This window comes from Chiloscyllium plagiosum, unplaced genomic scaffold (assembly GCF_037043375.1).
Source record: "Chiloscyllium plagiosum isolate Xiang-an unplaced genomic scaffold, Cpla_swu_hap1 HiC_scaffold_13, whole genome shotgun sequence".
Lineage (NCBI taxonomy): Eukaryota > Metazoa > Chordata > Chondrichthyes > Orectolobiformes > Hemiscylliidae > Chiloscyllium > Chiloscyllium plagiosum.
In genome coordinates, this window is record NW_028270151.1 from 30,907,304 (window position 1) to 30,921,412 (window position 14,109).

Below are 14,109 nucleotides of genomic sequence, written 5' to 3' on the forward strand. Positions count from 1 at the left end.
GCTGTCCATCCCTTGATGAGTTGCCTCTTTCTATTTCCGGTTTTAATTGATGGTGAGAGTTTGGTGTTTCATTTGGAATTGTGCAGCATAGAAATGACTTTATCATGTAAGGGATAGGTTGGCTATAATGGTGCAAAAATGACAGAAACGAATTGTGATTTCCTGAATTAAACCTATTTGGCAAACTGTCAGTTTGAGCCTAGAATATGTGGAGAAAGTTGTCATAGTGGCAACCATAAGGAGAGATAGTGATGTAACGGTAATATCTCTAGACGAGTAATCCAAGTTAACGTTCTGGAAACATGACAGATGGTGAAATTGGAATTCAATAAGCACTTGGATTACAAAGCTAACCTGAAGTTCAACATAGAAAACTGTGGGGTAATGTACTTGGGGAGAGCTAACAAAGCGAGGGATTTATATTGTGATTGAGAAGATCCTTGTAAGTATTGAAGATCAGAGGGATCTTTAGTGTCAATAAACATAGATCCCTGAAGGTAACAGGTATGTAGATAAGGTGGTTCAGAAGGTTTATGGGACACTTGCTTTCCGATGCACAGCTAGTAAAAACATGTGGGAGCAGGGTGGCTATGTTGGAACTGTAAAAACTGGAGCATAGTGTGTTCCCCTGGTCACCACATGAGAAGAAAGAGGTTTTGGAGTAGAGAGTCTGCAGAGGTGATTTTTTTGAGTAGCAAAGGTTGAGACAGGATCTGAGAGAGGCATATAAAGTTTGAGGGGTATAGAAAGGATAAATAGAAAGACACTTTTTATGATTGAGGGATTCAATAACTGGGAGGCATAGTATTTAAGGTAAGAGGCAAAAGGCTAGAGTCCTAAAGATGTACAGCACGGAAACAAACCCTTCGGTCCAACCCATCCATGCCGACCCGATATCCCAACCTAATCTAGTCCCACCTGCCAGCATCCGGCCCATATCCCTCCAAACCCTTCCTATTCTTATACCCATTCAGATGCCTTTTAAATGTTGCAATTCTACCAGCCTCCACCACTTCCTCTGGCAGCTCATTCAATATGTGCACCACCCCCTGCGTGAAAAAGTTGCCCCTTCGATCTCTCTTATATCTTTCGCCTCTCACCCTAAACCTATGCCCTCTAGTTCTGGACTCTCCCACCCCAAGGAAAAGACCTTATCTATTTACCCTATCCATGCCCTTCATGATTTTATAAGCCTCTATAATTCACCCCTCAACCTCCAACACTCCAGGGAAAACAGCCCCAGCCTGTTCAGTCTCTCCCTATATTTTAAATCCTCCAACCCTGGCAACCTCCTTGTAAATCATTTCTGAACCCTTTCAAGTTTTACAGCATCTTTCCGATAGGAAGGAGACCAGAATTGCACGCAATATTCCAAAGTGGCCTAACTAACTTTCGTACAACCGCAACATGACCTTCCAACCTCTAAACCCAATGAACTGACCAATAAAGGAAAGTATACCAAAAGCCGCCTTCACTAGCCTATCTACCTGCGACTCTACTTTCAAGGAGCTATGAACCTGCACTCCAAGGTCTCTTTGTTCACCAACACTCCCTTGGACATTAAATGTGTAAGTCCTGCTAAGTTTTGCTTTCCCAAAATGCCACACCTTGCATTTATCGAAGAGAAGAGGTGAGAATGTTTTTTGCCCCAAGTGTAGTGATAGTCAGGAACTCCTTGCCTGAAAGGCTGGATGAGTCAGAAACTCTTGCAACATTTAAGCACTGTTTAGACATTCACTAGCAATGCCCTACCCTCCAGGGCTATGAGCCAGAGCTGGAAAATGGAATTAATATAATCAGGTTTTTCTCGACTACAGGCACGATTGATCAAATGGCCTCTTTCTGTGCTGTAAAAGTCTGATGATTATAGTAAAAACTAATGCTGTTCAGGGGTGGGAATCTGCCATCTTTATTTGGTCTGGTCTGACTCCAAACGCATAGTAACATTGACTCTTAACTGACCCATTAGGGACATGCAATAAACACTGGCCTAGCCACTAACACTCATATCTCGTTAATGACTAAAAGAAACAACAGTGAATTTGAATCCAACTTTTTCATTTTCTATTTTTGATCAAACCTTTCAGTCTGCAGTTCAACTGAGACGAAATTGTAACTGACATTAGAGAGCAGGGTTCCAGAGAATCAAGCATCTATATCAGAAATCTTAAATTCAGAGCCGAACCAAAAACTGGTTATGCTCATTGTTGGGAAGGAATGATGCATCAGTTGTTTTGGAGAACTGTTTTGCACTTTTGAATAGAGCAGACATGAACAGTTTTAAAGTAATGTTTGGATAGAAAACTTTGGCAGATAATAACAGAGTTCACAGGAAGAGACAATGACTTTTCTGTTGCCTTTTATGTTTGGATAAGATCCCAAAACTCAACTATAAACAACCTTGGGTCATGCCACTTTTCTGATAATCTTGTGACTGTTTGCAGTTGGGTAGGTAATAGGGACCAATCAAATCTGGAGAAGATGGAAGTTGGTATTGATCAAAATAATGAGATTGCTGTGTTCAACAAAATATTAGTGTTTAATTCCTGTATACTGCTTTATCTCTCATGGTGCCTTATTGTTGTATCCAAGTTGCTAGTTGAGAAGATGATTACTGTTCACAAGCACAATTAAGGTCAAACTTACTTTAAGAATTAGAAATATTTGTCCTGAGAAAGCCATGTCAACTCTTGACTTAGTCTAAATTTGATGTGGAGGAGCCTGTGTTGTACTGGGATGGATAAAGTTAAAAATCTCACAACATCAGGTTATAGTCCAACAGGTTTATTTGGAAGCACTAGCTTTTGGAGCGCTGCTCCTACGTCAGGTGGCTGATGCTGCTCTTTCAGATACCTGATGTAGGAGCAGTACTGTGAAAGCTGCTGCTTCCACATAAACCTGTTGGACTATAACCTGGTGTTGTGATTTTTAACTTCGTCAAAATTTAGTCTCTCTTCTTAAAAGGCTGATTTAATGCTGCCCTGTTTTCTGCTTTTTCCTTACTCCGAATCATTGCTGTATAAATACATTTCAAGCAATAAATCTCTTCCATTCCCCTGAGCCTGCCCCTGAATCCAGTATTATCACTTAATTTTTAGTAAATGCAAAACAAAGAGCAGCAAAGTGCTGTCACTTTATCTTCTGCATTGCCTGAAGGGTTAATTCTTCTTTTTGCTCCATATTGGTGCGTGCTTGCTATTTGCTGCCACTGTTGAGTCATTCAAATCAAGATGTTTCTTCTCAATGTGTGATTCTGGTGAAATATTTTTAAGTAAGCACAATCCTTTCTGACATAATGTAGTCTGATCCAGTATGCAATATGGTTATTCCTAATTGAGAATGTAATAAAACAGCCTGCTCCTAATATGACACCTACTCTTAAGCCCTATGTGTCATTCTCTCTCTCTCTCTCTTCTCACCTTTCTCGCACCCTCCCTCTCTCTTTCCCCGTACCCCAGACCTACCCTTTCCCCCTCCCTACAGCAAAAAATCACATGATTTTTGTATATGTCCTGACACTTTTTAATTCATAGATTTAATGTGTTCAGTTGCTCTGGAAATCTCTTATTTTTCATCACTAATTGCAGGTGGTAAGGTGCTGCTGACAGCCATTGGTTTAATTGTTTCTGCAGCTGTTGGGGCTACATTTTAGTTATTAACCTCAAGTACTTGATGCAACTACAAAGCTTCAGTGTTTTTAGTTTTTACGCATGCATACAACCAAAATAAAAGTGTTTTTTTTAGTTTTTCTATGACCTATTATATTTATGTTCAATTTGATGATACCCATTGTTCTACTTAAATACTTCCATCAGTTTACCTGTTGGGTGCAGAAAAGTGAGCTTAGGTATTTTATGGTATTTGACAGAGGATTATCTCATGGTGAAGGTTAACATGTGGTGCGCTGAAACTGCATTCGGCAATCCTGGGTGGACAGCATGAATGTTCAGTATTATCATTTGCAGAACTGATGGTGCATCCTATGGTTGCCTGGTGTAAGGCACCCCTTGTGACTAAGCAGCCTTCACATTATTTAGTCAGCGTTGATGAGACATTTGCTGAATCACGAATGCCGTAGGAATTCAGCTTCATTCACTGCTAAAGCATTGCCAGACTTGTTGCAGCCCACCACCTCCTCACATCCTAACTGCTGCCTTTAAATTGGATTCAGCAGTATTGTAAATTAAACCTGTTTGTAATAACATCAGCTCAGTCGGCAAGCGAGCTCAAAGTGGGCATGAGATTTTAGCGCTTTCTGTGTGGGCCACTGTTGCTTTGTAGAAATACTGAATCTGATTTATTGCAAGGTTAAATTGTCCCCCCCCCACTCGCAAAAATAACCTATGACAGTGTGACGCAGCACAATCTACTTTATCTTCCTAAAGTACCTGCATTTTGTCAGATGCTTTGCAATAAAGTGAGATCTAATCCAGCAGTGCAGTTGAGGAGGTGGAAGAATAAAGCAGCCTTGGGAGAAAAGGATGTTTGCATCTGTATGGTATGCCAAGAAGATGGGTCGTCGGTTTATCAACAATGTACGGAAATCCAGGCAACAGCATCTTCATTTGTCGGTAAGATAATTGAACTGAGCAGCAAATGCCTGGCTACTTGTTACGTATCGACTTCCGATTTGAGAAGCATCGGATTGCTGTCGTGAGGGCTGTGTCTTGTGGAAAATAAGCGAATGATGTCTGTCAGTTAATAGTCCTAAAATCCTAAAGTCACAATGTGTTTTCTTGAGAAGCTTCTCGTTTTAATTCTTTTTTGTTATTGAATCTCTTTTGTCGTGTTTGTTCATTTTCTCTTATTTTTTCAAGAATTCCAGTTAGCAATTTGCCATGTGCAGCTGAAGTTGTAGACAGTGAGGTGAAAGCTTCCTTGGAATTTAGCTGTGAAGATTGTTGAAGATTGGATGCTAGTTTGAAAATAGCCTTGCTTGTAGAAATGCTAAGGAAAATAATGAGCAGTGCTGATTAATTACCAGAAATTGAGGTTATCAACATGTAGCTATTATATTACTAAGCTAGTTTATGCTGCGATTCCTTTCTTTCCTGTTGTTAAACATAATAAAGAGCAGGCTCGGAGGCTGGATATATTCTATTGAAAGGCACATATTGCATCTCCTTTCAAAATTCATTAGTCTTCAATGCCAGACGAATGTGGGTATTTGTGGGGAAGACTCTTAAAATGCATGAGTAATGGTGTGTTGATATCAAGACTCTTGAATCTTAACTTATTTAGTTTGCAAAGTTCAATGTTCACCCAAGCCTCTGGGGTAATTTGCAAGCTGTATGTTTCAAAAGGCCATCTGCATCTGGGCCAATTAAACCTGCGGCTTTCTAAGTTACAGCAGTATGCACAGCATATAGCTTCTTGATAGGCCTTTTGACAGACTGTGGGAAGAGATGAGTGCTGCAATGGGACGTGCACACAGAAAAAAGATTAAGCAACTGCTTGGCTTTTTGAAGCAAGCGATTTAAGCTGGGACACGAGACAAAGTTATGGATCACTTTTTGTAGTGTCAAAGTTCAGAATTTCCATTATATTAATGTTTGTACTTCCATGTTGGATTTCAGCATATGCATTCTAAGTTGTTAAACTTTAATTTGGACCGAATAATGAGCTTTTTTTGAGAATGTTTTGATGAAAGGTCAAATTAATTTTTTAAAAACCAAATAAATATATAAATGCAAATCCATATCTTCTGTAGTTTTATTTGTTTGCAGAACTCAAACAAAATGTAATAAGCTTTGGAATCAACTTTCAAACTCCGGTTAAGAGTTGTATTGCTTTAAGAGCCTAATAAACAAAGTAGTCTTGGTTTTGAATGGCACGACCATAACTAAACATGCAATTAAATTGCTATTTTGCATTGATGTGAAGTGATGAAAAAATTACAGCATAGCCCCAGAAGGATACAATGTTGTAAGGAGTAGAAGCTATTCTGTTCCAATTATTGTTTATATGAGCTGAAGAAGCAGCAGTAGCAGCCTAAGTATATGGTGCAGGCAATTTAGAATGTAGATGATAAATGTCCAGAGAGGGGTGAGCTTGTGGAATTTTCTGCTATATAGAAGCAGTTGTGACCAAAGCATTATTTTCAGGGAGTTCAATATGGTTATTGGGGTTAGAGGAATTTACAGATTATGTGGAGGAAGTGGGAACAAAGTACTACATTGGATGGGAGAAAGTGAGGACTGCAGATGCTGGCGATCAGAGCTGAAAAATGTGTTGCTGGAGAAGTGCAGCAGGTCAGGTAGCATCCAAGGAGCAGGAGAATCGACGTTTCGGGCATAAGCCCTTCTTCAGGAATGAGGAGGATGTGCCAAGTAGGCTAAGATAAAAGGTAGGGAGGACGGACTTGGGGGAGGAGCATTGGGAATGCGATAGGTGGCAGGAGGTTAAGGTGAGGGTGATAGGCCGGAGAGGGGTTGGGGGCGAAGAGGTCGGGAAGATGATTGCAGGTCAAGAAGGCGGTGCTGAGTCCGAGGTTTGGGACTGAGAAAAGGTGGGGGGAGGGGAAATGAGGAAGGTGGAGAAATCTGCATTCATCTCTTTTGGTTGGAGGGTTCCTAAGCGGACGATAAGGCGCTCTTCCTCCAGGCGTCGTGTTGCCATGGTCTGGCGATGGAGGAGGCCAAGGACCTGCATGTCCTTGGTGGAGTGGGAGGGAGAGTTAAAGTGTTCAGCCACGGGGCGGTTGGGTTGGTTGGTGCAGGTGTCCCAGAGGTGTTCTCTGAAACGTTCCACAAGTAGGTGGCCTGTCTCCCCAATGTATAGGAGGCTACATCAGGTGCAGCGGATGCAGTAACTGATGTGTGTGGAGGTGCAGGTGAATTTATGATGGATATGGAAGGATCCCTTGGGGCCTTGGAGGGATGTGAGGGGGGAGGTGTGGGCGCAAGTTTTTTGCATTTCTTGCGGTTGCAGGGGAAGGTGCCGGGAGTGGAGTTTGGGTTGGTGGGGGGTGTGGACCTGACGAGGGAGTCGCGGAGGGAGTGGTCTTTCCGGAACGTTGATAGGGGAGGGGAGGGAAATATATCCTTGGTGATGGGTTCTGTTTGGAGGTGGCGTAAATGTCGAAGGATGATCCGTTGTATCTGGAAGTTGGTGGGGTGGTAGGTGAGTACCGGTGGGGTTTTGTCTGGTGGCGAGTGGAGGAGCGGGAAGTGGAGGAGATGCGGTGGATAGCATCGTCAACCACATCTGAGGGGAAATTGCGGTCTTTGAAGAAGGAGGTCATCTGGGTTGTTCGGCATTGGAATTGGTCCGCCTGGGAGCAGATGCGGCGGAGGCGAAGGAATTAGGAATATGGGATGGCATTTTTACAGGGAGCAGGGTGGGAGGAGGTGAAATCTAGGTAGCTGTAGGAGTCAGTCAGTTTATAATAAACGTCCGTGTTGAGTCGGTCATCCGAGATAGAAATGGAGAGGTCTAGGAAGGGGAGGAAAGAGTCTGAGATGGTCCAGGTAAGTTTGAGGTCGGGTGGAAGGTGTTGGTAAAGTGGATGAACTGTTCAACCTCCTTGTAGGAGCACGAGGTAGCGCCGATACAGTCATCGATGTAGCGAAGGAAAAGAATGGGGGTGGTGCCAGTGTAGCTGTGGAAGATGGACTGTTCCACATATCCGACGAAGAGGCAGGCATAGCTGGGACCCATGTGGGTGCCCATGGCTTCTCCTTTGGTTTGGAGGAAGTGAGAGGATTGGAAAGAGAAGTTGTTTAGAGTGAGGACCAGTTGAGTCAGTCGAAGGAGGGTGTCAGTGGAAGGGTACTAGTTGGTTTGGCGGGAAAGGAAGAAGCAGAGGGCTTTGAGGCCTTTGTGATGGGGGGATGGAGGTGTATAGGGACTGGATGTCCATGGTGAAGATAAGGCCGGGGAAGCAAAAATCATGGAGGAGGTGGAGGGCGTAGGTGGTGTCCTGAACGTAGGTGGGGAGATCTTGGACTAAGGGGGACAGGACCGTGTCAAGGTATGCAGAGATGAGTTCGGTGGGCCAGGAGCAGGCTGAGACAATGGGTCGGCCGGGGAAGTCAGGTTTGTGGATTTTAGGCAGGAGGTAGAAACGGGCAGTGCGGGGTTGTGGGACTATGAGGTTGGAGGCGGTGGATGGGAGATCCCCTGAGGTGATGAGGTTATGGATGGTCTGGGAGATGATGGTTTGGTGGTGGGAGGTGGGGTCATGGTCAAGGGGGCAGTAGGAGGAGGTGTCCGCGAGCTGCCGTTTAGCCTCAGCAATGTAAAGGTCGGTGCGCCAAACTACCACTCTGCCTCCTTTGTCTGCTGGTTTGATCGTGAGGTTGGGGTTGGAGCGGAGGGAGTGGAGGGCTGCATGTTGCTGGTTGGAGAAGTAGGCGTGGAGGCGAAGGCGGCGGAAGAATTGTTGGATGACCAGCCATGATCACGTTAAATGGGGGAGTAAGTTCGAAGGGCCAAATGGCCTACTCCTCCTATATTCTATGTTCCAAGCAATGCACTTGCAGTACTAAATTCAGATTATATTGTTAAATCTGAGTGCCAGTTCAGATGCATTGTTAATTTGTCAGTTGTCTGGAATGAAATGACAGTGGTCAAATTTGACAAAAGGCCACACAAGTTATAACATGAGAAAGTTATAAAATCAAAGGTAAGGGAGAAGGTAGGATTGCAGCTTAGTGAATTGGGTGACTTTTTAATCAAATTAGAAAGGGTACATCCAAAAACAAATTCTGTCATGAGTCTGACTGAATTTGTCAATTTTTGACCCTTAGATCTCTTGGCGCATAGACATTACATTTCGTGAGGTAGCGGGTCCACATTGCAAGTTTGGTTTCCTTTCTCCGACTCAGTTGTCCCTCTGCCTCATCGTTAAGACATTGGGAGTCAGCTTGATGGACACGTCACAAGTTTGAACAGATTAGTAACAAGCTCCTCCAGTCATTAATAACAATAATGCTTTGAGGAAAGTATTTATTGAGTTTTCTTCATCTTCCCTTCAAACATTGGCCATTTGAGAGTTGAGAAAACAGGACCTGGCTGAATTACTTTCCAGGTGACTGGGCACAGTGTCCATTGCAGTTGGTTTTGCAGGAGTTTTGCCTGAATGTATGGTAGAACTGGCTGCAAAATGGGCACTAGCTTTTGATTACCCTCCCACTGAATCTGGAGAATTTATCAGAGGCAGTGCTGGTGGAATTTCTCTCATTCTATTTGGGTTGTACAGTGATTGTGTTGCACATCATGGGAATGTGGTGACAATGACCACCTGCATGATAGGATTTTAGTTGACTTAAGGAAGTCTTTGTCAAACACTTGCTGCTATAGTTTGTAGAAAACTGAGTGGGGTGTGGTTGGAGAGTACCTACTACTAAAAGCTCGAGGGTGAGGGTAAATTCAGGGAGTCTCAAACTCAGTTTTCTTCTCTCTCTGTTTCTGTGTCTGTGTCTGTCTGTCTCTCTCTCTCTGTCTGTGTTTTCTGTCTCATCTCACTCTCTCACCCTCTCACTCTCTCACCCTCACCCTCACCCTCTATCTGTGTCTTCCCCTCTTCCCTCCAACTCTCCGCCCTCTTTCTCCCCTTTCTTCCTGCAAAGAAGAGGAAGGCCATGAGGTTGGATTCTATTAGCATATTCAGGAGAAAGAAGTTATCTCTAGGGGGAGTAGTTGAAAAGATACCTAATTCAAGTCCTTCAGATTGTAGAATATAAAATATTTCATCTGACTTGACTTCTCTGCTTCCACTTCACCAAATTTTGGCTATGCTTTGGAAATCTCCTGCATGCTGTCAAAATAAGGCACTTTGGTGATTCTTTTACCTGAATTCCACATTTGGAATTTGTATCTTGCCTTGAGGCTGACAAATGGATGCCAAACATTGAAACATTTAAACTGTAAATGCTAGGAATGCCCAACAAATAATGCAACATCTGCAGATGAGCAGAAAATTAGGGTAATGTTTCAGGTCTCAGTCAGAACTGGCAGATGCTATACATGAGCAGATCAAAGACAAAATGATCTGTAAAGTGATTAGGTGGAGCACAGGAAATGATTAAATGCGTAAATGGTCATTTTCCCTTGTTCTGTTTTTCCTTGTAAGCTGATCACCTGTAGTATCTTCCTGTTTTGTTGAAGTATTGTTACTCCTAAAATGTTAACTCTACAGATTCTGCCTGACCAGCTGAAAATTTCCAGCATTTGCTGGATTTTCTTTTGTATATTTAGTTATTTTTGTTCGAATTAGAAGCTGTTATATTCCTGCTCAGTCAAGGTTGTCTGAATGAGACTTACCTTTTCGGGCTTTCTTGTCATCAAAAAATTTGTTATTTATTTGAACTGTGCCAGATTTCAGCCAAAGTCTGAGGTGGGTACAGCATGCCAATCCATTGCATCAGAATGGTGTCCAGAGTGAGGTATAATGCCAGTGTTTCAGGATGATGCAATTCATTAGTGACTCTACTTACAGTGCCAGTCATAAGGTATGAGTTTGCCCTTGTGATTTATGAAACAGCCTGCAACCTCAAGTATGTGGGTGGAAAGTGCAGCAGAGAATAAGGATAATGTTCGGTCATTTTGGTGTATTGATGGCTTTATTTTGTTAATATCTGCCAAAGTTTCTTTAATAGTTTTCTACCCTGAACCTTTGCAGTCTTCTCCAGACAAATTGTTTTAATCGGTTTTTGTATTGGCTGTAATGTCTTGTAACCATTCCCACTTTACGTTTATGAATCATGACAAGTTGTGCTGGGCTGATGGAAAATGCTTCAATATTGAGACTGTAATCAGATTAGATATGATTCACCAATTCCATTGTCACCACTAAAAGCAAAGTGGTGTCGTCTAAATCTGCCGATGGATGAAGGTTTTATTTTCCAAAAAGGAAAGCAAAGTCTCTGGTGTGATACAGGATAAGCGAGCATTTAAAATCTAATTTTATCTCAGGATATGTAATGAGAAGTCAATCGGCCTAGTGAAACTCATAATGGCCGTGATCTATTTAGATCCTTGTGCTTACAGACTACGTTGGTAAGGGCAAGTGATATCCTCTCCTGACTGACCCTGGCTTTTGGCCAACCAAATGAAGAAGGTTCATTTGGCAAAGGACTGAACAGCAAGAAACTTTGTATGAGGAGAAGCTAAAGCTCAGAGGGAGCACACAAACCTCTAAACAATTCACTTACCAATCTCTTCAAACACCACCTACTCAACCTGAGGCACTGTGCACAAATCAGTGTTTAACATAGCCATCTCAGAATCCAGTGAACTGTAGTGAAAGCAAGGCATACTAAAACCGGAGTGATCACATAAGTAGGAGCAGAAAAGCCTGTGATAAAGCCTCTCCTATTTGCAAAGCAGTAAATGATAGAAAGATATGCAAAACGGATGGCAGATAGCAAAAAAAACTTCAGCATTGTACTCAAAGGAGCATTTTGAATTTAAAATGGATGTTTTTGTTTTGATGTGTCATTTATATGCTTTCAAAGTTTAAAATCTTTTTAGAGGTAAGGGCAATGGATGCCACCGTTATGACTGGTGGACACATTGATTGTCTGGATATAAACTCTGGGTTCATTCACTGCATTTTCAGATTAGATTTGAAAAGCATGGAGAAAAATTGTACTTGGGGAAAATTGTACAACAAATAATTTCATGGGTGAGACTTTTGTTAATTATGTCAAAATAATTAGTACTCTGTTTGCTTCTCACTGCTGCTGCTTCTTAAAAAAGGTTATGTTTTTGTAATCATGATTTGGAGATGCCGGTGTTGGACTGGGGTTTACAAAGTTAAAAATCACACAACACCAGGTTATAGTCCAACAGGTTTAATTGGAAGCACACTAGCTTTCGGAGCGACGCTCCTTCATCAGGTGATTATGTTTTTGTGGGTCTTTTACAACCTATAGTTTCAGTTGAATGGAATTGATTTGAATGGTAAAGATATAGCATAAATATAGCACCTTTAATGCTGTTAAAGATGTTTCTTAGTAGTATAATAAAAAAAAAATTAGAACCAAGCTACCCAAGACCTTGAAACTGGATGCCCAAAGTATGGCTGAAGATGTATCTTAAAGTAGGAGAAATTGAAGATTCAGGGAAAGAATCCAAATTTAATGTATATATGTTAGAAGACAAAGCCACTATTGGTGGAGCAATGAAAATTCACAAGGTCAAAACTAGAAGTGTGCAGTTAATTTGGAGATTTGGAGGAATGGTGAATAACTACAGAGATGGAGGGATTTGCAAGTAAGGATGCAAATGTTAAAATTGAGGTGTCATAAGACCAGGTCAGTAACTGCAAAAATGACAGGTGAACTGATCTTTGAGCGAGTCAAAGTCTGGACAGCAGAACTTTGGATGACTTTAAGTAATAGGGAGGTGACAGCCTTATGGTATAATATAGTCACTCAATTATATTAATCCAGAAATCCAGGTGATGTCCTGGGGACCTGAGTTTGAATTCTGCTATGGCAGATAGTGGGATTTGATTTCAATGAAATTATCTGGAATTAAGTATCTAATATAATGGAAAAACAATCTATCTGGTTCACAAATGCCCTTTTGGGAAAGAAACTGTCTTCCTTGCTGAGTTTGGACGACATGTGACTCCAGATCCACGGCATTGTTAGCTTTTAACTGCCTTCTGAAATGGCTGAGCAACATTCAGATGTAACAATCGCTAGAAAGTCTCAAAAAAGAAATGAAATTGGGTAGGCACCAGAAGCAACAACAGCAACAGGGTTCCTGTCAACCCTGCAAAATTGTCCTATTAGTGTCGTCTTGGGGCTGATGGTAAATTGGGCGAGGTGTCTCAGTCTAGCCACACAACAGCCTGACATTATCTGTGAGGTATTATTCTGTGAGTATGACTATCTCAGATGGAACCATCACCATCCTGTCCTTCTGGCAAGACAGGTTCAGCTGAGGTGGCAGCACAATTGTATGTACTTTGTTGGAACAGAGTTACCTTGGGAGTTGCTGAAAATGTGTTGCTGGAACAGCACAGCAGGTCAGGCAGCATCCAGGGAACAGGAGAATCGACGTTTTGGGCATAAGCCCTTCTTCAGGAATGGGAGTTACCTTGGGAGTTGCCCTAGGGATCCTCAACATTGAGCCTGGACACCATGAAGTTTCATCAGTTCAAACATTGGTGACAAAACCTCCTGCTGATTACCATGTGCTACCATCCTTTGGCTGAGAAACGGTGCTCTGCTTTAAGAAACTATGGGATTTTAATGTCCTTCACCAAGAATGACTTGAAAGTAGCATTGCTGATGGAACTGGTTCAGTCACTACTGCCATGCTAAATGGGACAGACTTCAAACAGATCTAGCAGCTCAAGAGTGGGTTTATGATGTACTGTTGTCCATTGGTAACGGCAGAATCAGAAGCAGCAAAATCATATGCCAAAACAACCTGCAACTTCATGGCCTGGTATGGTATTTCTTTCACTTTACCATTGCCGTCAAGCCAAGGGATCAACTCCGGTTCAGTGAACTGTGCAAGCAGTCATGCCTGGAACAGCATCAAGCAAACCTAAAAACGTGTCAACCTGGTGAAGCTACAAAATACTCCTGTATGCATGCCAAACAGCATAAGCAGCAAGTGATTGACAGAGCTAAGTGATTCCACAATCAGTGAATCTAAACTCTGCAGTCCTGCCACTGGAGATCACTGACGGAGGAGACTCCACAAATATCTTCATCCCCAGTGATGGGAGAGACCCACACATCGATGCCAAAATTGAGGCTCATTTGCACCAATCTTCAGCCAGTAGTGCTAAAAGGATGATCCATCTCTGCCTTTCCCAGAGGTCCCCAGCATCACCGATGCTAGCAACTAACGTTTCTGCCACAAAAATGCCTGGCAATGACCATAACATTAAAAGGCAATCTAACTACTGCCTCTTGTTATCATAACTGAATTCCCCACTATCAACTTCCTGAGGTTTCCATTGGCCAGAAACGCAATTGGATTAGCCATATAAATACAATGGCTACAAGAGCAGGTCAGTGCCTAGGAATACTGTGGTGAGTTACTCATCTCCTGACTCCCAAGGTGTGTCCACCATCTAAAAGGCACAAGTCAGGAGTGTGATGGAATACTCTCCACTTGCCTGGATGTGCGCAGCTCCAA

The 14,109-nt window shown here is 42.4% G+C and overlaps 1 protein-coding gene across 21 annotated transcripts in view; it reads left to right on the plus strand.

Moving 5' to 3' along the window:
* dlg1b (discs large MAGUK scaffold protein 1b) overlaps positions 1 to 14,109 on the plus strand; it is a 435,380-nt gene that overhangs the window by 199,936 nt on the left and 221,335 nt on the right. The window contains exon 1 of one of the 21 annotated variants that reach the window (XM_087993457.1): positions 4,154 to 4,571. The exons of 19 other annotated variants lie outside the window; for them this stretch is intronic. In XM_087993457.1, coding sequence (XP_087849583.1) covers positions 4,482 to 4,571 — 90 coding nt within the window. In that variant the 5' untranslated portion in view covers positions 4,154 to 4,481. Of the gene's footprint in view, positions 1 to 4,153; positions 4,572 to 14,109 lie in introns of those variants that run through there. One more of the 21 variants, XM_043702497.2, reaches the window with a different exon arrangement.